Source organism: Pipra filicauda, unplaced genomic scaffold (genome assembly GCF_003945595.2).
Source record: "Pipra filicauda isolate LSUMZ 115617 unplaced genomic scaffold, ASM394559v2 scaffold319_size1146426_pilon, whole genome shotgun sequence".
In the NCBI taxonomy this organism is placed as follows: Eukaryota; Metazoa; Chordata; class Aves; order Passeriformes; family Pipridae; genus Pipra; species Pipra filicauda.
This window is the reverse complement of record NW_024104442.1, coordinates 217356-227109: the sequence shown is the minus strand read 5'-3', so window position 1 is coordinate 227109 and position 9754 is coordinate 217356. Positions and strand designations below refer to the sequence as shown.

General features: G+C 63.9%; 1 protein-coding gene across 2 annotated transcripts; it reads right to left on the bottom strand.

Moving 5' to 3' along the window:
• Positions 1 to 1560: 1560 nt before the first annotated feature.
• METRN (meteorin, glial cell differentiation regulator) lies at positions 1561 to 5102 on the bottom strand. Of its 2 annotated transcripts, XM_039383632.1 has the most exons (5): positions 5009 to 5102; positions 3530 to 3951; positions 3297 to 3356; positions 2593 to 2699; positions 1561 to 2442 (listed from the first exon to the last, which is right to left on the bottom strand). In XM_039383632.1, exons 1-5 carry the CDS (start codon positions 5092 to 5094, stop codon positions 2383 to 2385), a joined length of 735 nt encoding a protein of 244 aa, XP_039239566.1. In that variant the 5' UTR covers positions 5095 to 5102; the 3' UTR covers positions 1561 to 2382. The 2 variants fall into 2 exon arrangements, with proteins under 2 accessions (XP_039239566.1, XP_027593790.1); XM_027737989.2 differs by having other exon boundaries at positions 1562 to 2699.
• Between the last annotated feature and the right edge of the window lie 4652 nt (positions 5103 to 9754).

Here is a 9754-nt window from a genome sequence, read left to right as displayed (position 1 = left end):
AGGTTGAGCAGAGTAACAGCCCTTTCCGCTGCAGCACAGTGAGCTGGTTTGACCAAATAAACAGATTTGAAGAAAAACAAGAGGTTTTGCTGTGGGACAGAGAAGCGCCGGATGCTCCGCGCGTTAAACGCCGTCTTTTGGCCACGAGGAATGTGCTGGATTGCGGGGCCAGAGCCGCCAGGATTTACCCCCGGAGTGAACAGAGGATGCCGTGGGCAGCACAATTCCCTTTGCACCTCGTTTATTGCTTTTCCAGCCTCGTTTTTCCTCCTCCGCTGGGTTTCCCACTCCTTCCCCCTTCCCCCTGCCCTCCTTGGCTCCTGCCTGCTGCCAAATTCCAGGGGGATGCTGGCATCCTCCAGCACCCAGCGTGGAGCATCCCCCTCCCCGGAGCCACATCCTGCCCTCAGAGCCCAGCCCAGCCCAGCCCAAAAATGGGGCAGTAAAAGGAAAAAATCAAAATACATCGGTATAAAATTGGCAGTAAAACATAAAATAAGCATCAAACTCTTCTCAAGGGAAAACATGTGTTGTGTATCAAACCCACCAGGATCTTATCACAGCCAGATCATTCTATACACACACACATATAGATATTTATATTTAATTAAGCTCCAAAGCCCACAGCATTCTTTGGAAACAGTTTTTTGGCAAGGAAAAGTGTGTTGTGGTCAGCAGAGGAACCAAACACCCAGCAGTTCATCCTGGATGGTGATATTTGAAAAGGTATTATTGAAACAAGACTGAGAAGTTGTTTAAGTACAAGTGGATGTGTGGCATAAGTCTGGCTTGGGTGGTCTGGGGGGCTCGGGGGCTCTGGGGGGCTCAGGAGCTATGCCTCCCTGTGATGAGCACCTATGGGCATCACTGATGAGGAGAAAAGGTCCCTGGTTGGGGTCCTGTACTCCATCCCCAACTGGGGGACTCATGTCCCATCCCCTGTTGGGGTTCTCATGCCCAACCCCAACTGGGGGTCCTGTGCCCCATCCCCACCTGGGGGTTCCATATCCCAATCCTGTCTGGGGGTCCTGTTCCCCACCCCCAGCTGGGGGTCCCAGGTCCCATCCCTGTTCAGGGGTCCCATCCCCTCCACCCCCAGGGACACAGCACAGCCAGAGGAGCAGGAGCCCGAGGCGGGGGCTGGCTGGGGGCAGCGGAGGGGTGGGAGCCAGCAGGGTTGGATGCTGGAATGGCACAGCCCGGCACAATGAGGCCTTGTGGCTGACAACTCTGACAAGAATCAGCCCTGACAGCGGCTCCGCTGGCGGGGTCACCCACCCGGCACGGGACCACCCCAGCCCCCTCACCCTGGGATACCCAAAGTGACCCATCCCAGGGGATGCAGCGTGTGCAAACAGCAATATATCTGTCTCTGTAGATAGATATGTAGATATATAAATATCAGGGCTGTTTCCAGCCCCACAGGAGGCAGGACTGGTGGTTGGAGCTGGCACAGGGGGAGGCGGGTGGCACACACCAGCACCGGCACTCGCCGCGGTGCCCAGCACTGAACATCCCGCTCAGCTTTTTGAAAACAAGAGCCACACGCTACAAATACAGCTTAGTTTATAAAAAAAAGTCACAAATTTGGTATCGTTATAACTTTAGTGCACATACAATGCCCCCCACCCCCACGGTCCAAAATTCCCCCCGGCTGTCACGTTGTGCCTCACTGCCAGTCACCCGCAGGCTGCCGGTGACGGGTGGCACAGTGACCTCTCCCTGTTCCCACAGCACCTCCCTGCATTGGCGCTTTGGTCCTGCCCTGGCTGTGCCAAGGGCACCTCTGCTCAGCCTTCTTCCCACCTCACCATTCCCCTTGCTCCCTTCGGCCTCACTCCTCTTCCTCAGCATCCGCTCCACAGCTCCTGCCTGTGCCCTGCGTTGCAGGCAGGGCCAGGGCCAGGCTCGCTGCTGCCCACTCCCTCTTCCACCCTCAACATTGCAAATCCATCTCTTGGCCCTTCCACACCCCATTGTACCCACCGTGTCCCTGGACTGGCCACCACGGCCACCCACCCTCGAGCCCTGCCGGGGTCTGGGGGTCTGGCTGCCCCTGGTGCCAGACCCACTTGCCCCACAGCATCTCCTGAGCATGCAGCAACCCAGTCCCCTGGGAGCCCCAACCCCGTGCCACTGCACCCCTCACCCAGGCAGGTCCCTGGGGCCCACGGACAAATGCGCCCTGGGAAAATCCCTTCTCCTGCAGCAAGATTTTCCCAGAACCCCCGAGCCCGCCGGCAGGTGCTGCCACAGTCTGGCCATACGGCGAGGATGGATGTGCTGCCCTCCCTCCGGGCGCCGTCCCTGTGTCCCCCGGGGTACTCTCGTCGCCAGGGGTCCCCCAGGTCCCGCGGGGCCGGGTCGCTCTCCCGGAGCCGCTCAGTCCACGGGGAACTCACAGGGGTTCTGGCGCGCGCGCTGGGCCCCCTCGTAGATGCGCTGGAAGTCCCGGTAGCGGGGGGCGCAGCTCAGCCAGGCCTCCCCGAAATGCAGCCACCCCGTGAACAGGAAGGTGCCGGGGCCCGGCTTGACCCCGCAGCGCAGGGGGGTGCGGATGCTGCCCACGGGCCGCCCCGGCCGCCCGCCCACCTGGAAAAGCGGGAACTTCTGTCGGTGGATGCGGGTGGCGCTCACCCCGATGATGGATTCCTGCAGCTCCGCGTCGTTGGACACGCTCCGGATGCTGCCACGGATCACTGTGGGGAGAAGGAAGGGAGAGGTGTCAGCATGTCCTTGTCCCTGACCCATTCCCATCCCCATCTTTGTCTCCATCCCTAGTCCCATTCCTGTGCCCATTCTCTTCTCCATGCACATCTCCACTCCCATTCCCATCCCTGTCCTCATCTCCATTCCCATCCCCTTCCTTGTTCCCATCCACATTCCTATCCTCATTCTCATCCGCATCTCCATCGCCATTCCCATGCCAGTCCCTGTCCACATTTCTGTCTCCATCTGCATTCCCATTCCCATCCTTATCCCCATCCCTATCCTTGTCTCATCCCCACTCCCTTTCCTATTCCCATCCCGTCCTCCATCCTAATCCCAGCTCCCATCCCCATCCCTGTTCACATCCACATTCCCATTCCCATTCTCATCCTCATCCTCATCCCTCCTCCATTCCCATCCCCATCCTCATTCCTGCCCCATTCTCATCTCCATCCCCATTCCCATCACTGCTCCCATGCCACAGCACCCTCTGTCCCCGCTAGCCACAGCCCAGCTTGGAGGGGGCCCCGCGCTGCCTGTGGGGCTGTTCCCCCACTCTGATTGCCCTGGCCCTGGTCCCCACTCACCAAAGTCACTAGTGCAAATGGCCATCAGGATCTCGGTGTCGTTGCACGGCCGACACGCGCCTGCAAGGCCAAGCACAGCCCGTCACCACCCGTCACCACCCGCCACTGCCGGTGGCACTGCGGGGGGACACCACCCAGTGTCCACCACCGCCCCACCGCTCCTCCTCGCCTTCACAGCCACCCCGGCAAGGGGAGGGGAACCTGAGGCGGGTGAGGGGACGCTGGGCACTCACCCTCTGCACCGAGGCTGGCGGTGGGCAGGGCCGGCCGGGCCAGCCAGTCCCCCCGCAGCTCGTAGCGGAAGGCGGCGATGCGGCGGCTGATGTCGGGGTGCGGGGTGGCCTGCAGGAACAGGGCCACCTTCTCCTGGGGCAGCCAGCTGAAACAGCGGGCGCGGGGCCGGGGGGCCTCTGGCAGCAGCAGCTCCAGCACCCCCTCCCTCTCCAGGTAAAGCTGAGCCCCCCGGAAGGTCCCGGTGGGTTTGACGCAGGCAGTGACGTGCTGGGGGCTCCCGCCCTTGACAGCGGCGGTGGTGGGGGGCAGGCGGGGGGTCAGGCGGAGGCGAAGGGCCCCCGTGGGGTACAGCCACTCCAGAGAGCCCTCGGCGCAGTGCAGGGACAGCTGCTCCACGCTGCCTGCCTCCTGTGACAGCCCACTGCGGGGGACAGCACCCCGTCAGCAGGGACCCCCCAAGGGATGGAGAGCCCCCAGCCCGTGTCACCCCCGCCCGTGTCACCCCCACCCGTGTCCCCCGGCACAGCAGCATCCTGCACTCCCACACAGCACCTCTGCGGAGGCCTGTGGGATGGCCACAGGGAGGAACAGCACCAAACCCTCAATGACTTGGACTTGGGGTGCAAGTGCATCATTTGGGGGTGCTTGTGGTCCCCCAGCACTTTTAGGAGGGGCTGAAGAGGGGGTGCAACAGCACAACCTCCCTTGCACCCAGTGTGGGTTCCCAAGCCACCCCCAGGGTGCCCACAGCCTTGGGGTCACCTGCTCCCGTGCATCCCCACTCTGGGGATCCCCAGTGGATTCTGGGGTCACACACTCACACGTAAATGATGCCCGGAGCTACTTCTTTCCCGCGGCACTGTGAGCGTGGGAGAGACAAGCGGGGAAACCAGCGTGGGGGGAGCAGGGACAGCCGGGGGGCTGCTTTGTCCCGACCAGAATGCTGGTGGCGGCGTAGCCCCCATGGCCCCCCAAGCCCCCGCATGGGGCAGCCCCTCCTCGCGGGCCCCGGCTCTTTGTTCGAAGTTCGGCGCCTTCGGGCGGTGCTTCGGGCCCTGCCGGGGGGCTCAGTGTCCCGCCGGCCACCGGGATGGGCTTCACGGGTGAGGGGGGCTGAGGAAAGGGGTCCCGGAGAGGCGGGGAGCCCCGCGGGGGGACCAGCATCCCTCGAGTCGGGGGGGGGGGGGCAGCCACAGGCAGGACTGGGGACACTGAGGCAGAGGAAGGTCCCTATGACCCTCCCCACTGATGCGGGAGGGGGGTCAGCCCTGGGGGTCGACAGGGCGGAGGGGGGGGAGCAGCCATCCCACTGCTCCCCGAACCTGCCCTGCCCGGGTGGCAGGAGCTCCCCTGGGGGCTGCGAACCGGGGACCCGCGTGTGCCCGGCTGGGACCCGCCCGGCGCGCTGCCCCCCCCAGTGTGGTGTTGCCGGTGCCGGCGTTCCCGATGTTCCCGGTGCCGGTGTTCCCGGTGCCTACCTGCCCCTCCAGCTGCACTGGTCCGCTGAGACGCCGCCGATGGCCGCCCCCAGCCCGGCCAGGCACAGCGCCCGCAGCGCCCACATGGCCGCGCCCGCGGCGGCCCCGGGCGGCCCGGCCCGGCCCGGCCCTGCCCGCAGCGCTCCCGCACCGGGGCCGGGGCGGCGGGGACGGGGCAGCGCGGCCGCCGCCCCGCGGCGCGCCCCGAACTTTCCGCCAATAGCGGCGGAGGGGCGGGCACCGGAGCAGCCCCCTCGGCCCCCTCCCCACCGCCCGGGCACCGGCACTCGCCGCTGCCGCAGCCCCAGAGCCCCCCGGGGCTCCCCCGCGCCCCCCGGCATAGGGGGACATCGGCCAAGGGGGTCATGGCTGAGCCCGGGGCACAGGACACCGGAGCAGGGCTGGGGCACCCCAGCTTAGGGACCCTCCGCCCGTGGGGTGTGCCCTGAGTTCTGTGCACCCATGGCTGTGCACAGCAGGGCTACAGGCACTGCAGGACAGGTACACCCCACCTGTGCACACCCCAGGCTGAGAACACCCCAAACTGTGCAGACCCCAAACTGTGCACACCCCAACCTATATACATCCCAACCTGTATGCACCCCAGGCTGGGTACACCCCAATCTATAGCCCAGGCTATGCACACCCCACACTACAGGCCCCCTGGTTTGCACATACCCCCAAGAGTCACACAAACATCCCAACCCGAGTTACACACACCACAGGCTGTCCACACCCTGAGTTATGCACACCCCAGGCTGTGTTCCCCCCAAGTTATGCACACCCCAGACTACAGCCCCCCTGGTTTACACCACCCTAGAGCTGTGTACCCAAAAAGTTACACCCCCCCAACCTTCTTATAACCTACTACCCCCAACCCCCAGCAGCAACCCCCCCCCCCAGACACTTTCCTATCCAAGGGGAGCCCAGGCACGTGGCAGTGGGCCTGACACAGAGGTCACACATATCCGAACCCCCAGCTCCCCCCCTCCAAACCCTGGGATTTTTTACACCACCCCCCTTCCAGCCGCTATTGTGCCACCAGCACAGACCCCACCATTAATTAAGTTTCCATGCAGTGACAGCCCGCCAAAATGTTTGAAATAAACACCGAACAATTGGGATGGGATGATACAGGCCGGGAACAAAGTCCCCGGCCAGAGGGTGGAGCGGAATGGAAATGAGGGATTGTAAACTGGGATGGTGGGAAGAAAGAGGGAAAGGGGGGAAGGGGAGGGGGAGGCGGGCGGGGAGAGGAGGATTCACAGCCCTCCGGCCATGAAATGATGCTGAAAGAAGTCACGCTGCTGGAATCCGTGGAAAATGAGGGGCCGGAGGGGCTGCGGGTTAAGGTGGAGCCGGCCGGGATGTCGGGGTGTCAGGGGGTTGGGGTGGGGGGTCGGGGTGGGGGGCTCTCTGCTGGCCCTCATGCTGAACTCATCAGTTGCCTTGTGGAGTTTGCTAGAGGGTGGCTGGGTCGAGAGTCTGGCTGTGCCTCGGAGAGTCACAGTGACCCCGGAATGGGGGGACACGGTCCTGGGGCCGATCCGCTGTCACCATGGGGAAGTGAGGGGAGCTGGGCTTGGAGCTGGGCGGGGAATCCAGCCGGGGACACGCAAATGGCTTCAGCCAGGTGCCCAGGGGTGACGTGGCCCAGGTGGTGCCAGAGATGGGGTGACACCAGAGATGAGGTGGCACCAGGGGTGAGATGTGAGGCACTGCAGTCCCCAGACAGGAACTTCAACCCATTGATACCGATCCCCCACCCGGGTGGGTGCTCAGCACCCTCGGGGGATGTTCCCTTGGGACACCCCAGCATGCGGGGAGGTGGGACATGGGGTTTTGAGGCTGGAAGTGGGTGCCACTGTTGCCACAGGCACACGGCAGTGTCTGCCCTAATGTCAGCACCCAGGGCTGGGTCTGCACCCCCGGACCCCCAACGGCCCCCGACCCACCTTAACTGGGTGTTGCTGGTTAAACCTCGGCACCAGCCTGACCAAAACACCGTGGCCACCAGTCCTGGCTTCCCTCCACATGGCATGGGCCACCCCTTCATTTGGGGCATGGCAACTGGGGGGTCAGGAGCCCCTTTGGAACACCCACCAGAGCTGGAGCTGAGCTGGGACCGGGCAAAGCCCCCCCAGCACCCCGCTATTGTCTCAGATCTCCGGACCAGCTGATGAGGCTGAGCATTTCTGGGCACCCACGGGGATGCCAGCCGTGCCTGGAGCTCTGGCCTGTGGCCGTGCCCCCTGACTCTGTCCCCAGCACCCTGCCGTGTCCCCTTTGTCCCTGGCTGTCATAGGGGGGGTTGTCCCCGTGGGACTTGGGGGGGACTTGGGAGGGCCTCGGTGCCGGCCGCCCCCCGAGAGCTCCCCGAAGCCTCCGGCCCCTGTGGCGGCTCTCGGGCCGCTCCGGGCCCCCTTTTGGCCCCGGTCCCCCCGAGTGTCTCCGGGATGCTCGGGCTCGCAGTGCCCTCTGGTGACCGCGGCACGGTGGTCGCGAATCGCCACCCCCGGGCGGGGGGACCCCGGTGGACCCCAGGGGACTCGGGTGGGGCGGGGGAAAGCCACCTCCCGTAGAGAAGCAGAGCATCGACTCGTCCAGTGGGACCTTCAAAGACCACCCGGTCCTACCTCTGCCCTGGGCAGAGGCGTTCCCGGAGGGCCGGGCTGCTCCAGCCCAGTGGGGACCCACAGCTCCTCCAGCTTCTCACTGCCTCCCCTGCAACGTGTTTCCTCCTTATATCCAATCTAAATCCACTCTCTTCCAATTAAAATTGTCACCCCCTTCTCCTGTCTCTACAGGTCCTGGCACTGAGCCTCTCTCCATCGCTGTTCCAAGCCCCCTTAAGTATTTCCAGGATGCCTGAAGGTCTTCTCCAGGCTGGATATACCCAGCTCTCCCAGCCTTTCTTCCCGGGAGAGGTTCTTCCAGCCCTCTGAGCATTTCTGTGTCCCTTCTGGACCTGCTGTGACCGATCCAGGTCTGCTCTACCCCAGACCCATCTGCCACCCCAGAACACCTCTGGGCTCCATGCAGGAGGGACCCCAGCTCCTCCTTTTTTTTTGGTGATCCTCCTCTTCCTACTGAGTCACCCCAAGGTTTCTCCTTTCCTGGGCAGCCACCATCCAGCAACCTCGGGCCCCTGACAGGTCCCTGGGACATCCACGCTGTCACGAAGGGTCCCTGTTGGGTGGCTCTGGGCACCCTCCACCCTGTGCCATGGGTGGGTGATGGCACGGACAGGGATGCTCCAGACTGGGCTGTGCCCAGGGGCAAAAACCCTGCTGGAAAGGCAAAAGGGGGACTCGGGGGGGTTGGGACCTTGGAGGGCTGCTCAGAGGTTAGGGGTGCTCAGCCTCTCCCCATCCCACTGCCCGTCCCCCCGGCTGCGTGGGGAGCTCTCCCGCCCAGCCGAGCACCCGAAGGAGATGCGGCTGTGGGAGGCACCCACCTCATCTTTAAAAAATAGCTCAGGAGCCTCATCTCAGCTCCCAGCCCTTCCCTGGGGACATGCAGGGAGAACCTGAACCCTTCCCCATGGAACCCGGGTGCTGAACAGGCTCTGTCCCCTCTCAATGCCCCTGAGCATCCAGACCCCCAGGCTGGTGCCCCGGCAGTGGGAACGAGCCCTGGAGAGACTTGGGGAGCTCAGGGAAGCTGTCTGGAGGGGAACCACAGATGAGGGTCCCCAAAGCAGGACAAGGGTCCCCATGGCAAGGTAGGGGTCCCCTTTGTGAGGTAGGGGTTCTCATGGCAAGGTGGGGATCCCCAAGGCAAGGAGAGGGTCCACATGTCAAAGCTAGTGTCCTCATGCCAAGGAGAGGGTCCCAATGACAAGGCAGTGGTCTCCATGGCAAGGAGAGGATCCCATGGCAAGCAGAGGGTCTCATTGCAAGGCAGTGTTCCCCATGACAAGGTGGATGTCCACACTGGTGGCAGAAGCTTCCCATGGAAGGGTGAGGCTCCCAACAGCTGGATGAGGGTCCTCCATGGCTGTTTGAGGGTCCCCACAGTAAGGTGAGGGCCCTCACAGTGAGATGAGGGTCCCCATGGTAAGATTAGGGTTCCCACAGCAGCTAACAATCCCCACAGCAGTGTGATCATCCCCATGGCCATGTGACAGTCCCCACAGAAGCCTGAGAGTCGCTGTGTCCTCACCCACCCTCACCTGCACACGGTCTGGAGGGGGGAGCCCTGGGGGGTCAGACCCTTGGTGGGGAAGAGCCAGGGGCTCTGAGCCCTGGAGTCAGCACAAAGGGGACCGAGCCCTGGGGGGCCCTGTGGGCCGTGCCGGGGTGGTGACCCCAGGCTGGACAGACCACCCCTCTCCCCCCATCATCCCCCTGTCGCCGCCGCCACCGCCGGGCCCCTGCGCGTGCATCCTGCGAGGCGGCGAATGGAGCTGCCTATTGATTCGCAGCCCGGGCTAAAAATAACTTTCAACTCTTCATCCCGAGCTGTGAAAATCCCCCATTGCTAAGCGACGGGTTACCGGGAGACAGCGGCGCTAGGCGACGGCGGTTGCTGCGGCGACGGCCCCCGGCGCACTGCGGTCCAGCCCCGGCACCGGGGCCCGACCGGACCGGGGGTGCTCCGGCTGGACGGGGGATGCTCAGCCCAGGGTCCCGTCGCCATGGGGACAGGCTGGGTGAGAGCCTTCAGCATCCAGAGGGTGGTGGGAATGGGAAGGTGGAGGAGCATTGGGGGAGCCTTGTCACTTGGCTCCCAGCTTCTGGCCTG

Bases quoted from the DNA above. Each gene is read 5' to 3' on its own strand.
- METRN (XM_027737989.2), bottom strand. From the start codon at position 5,094: ATGTGGGCGCTGCGGGCGCTGTGCCTGGCCGGGCTGGGGGCGGCCATC. The intron at 3,952-5,008 runs GTAGGCACCGGG...TGTCCCCCGCAG, and splicing joins CAGTGCAGCTGGAGGGGCAG to TGGGCTGTCACAGGAGGCAG. The intron at 3,357-3,529 runs GTGAGTGCCCAG...TTGGCCTTGCAG, and splicing joins CGCCAGCCTCGGTGCAGAGG to GCGCGTGTCGGCCGTGCAAC.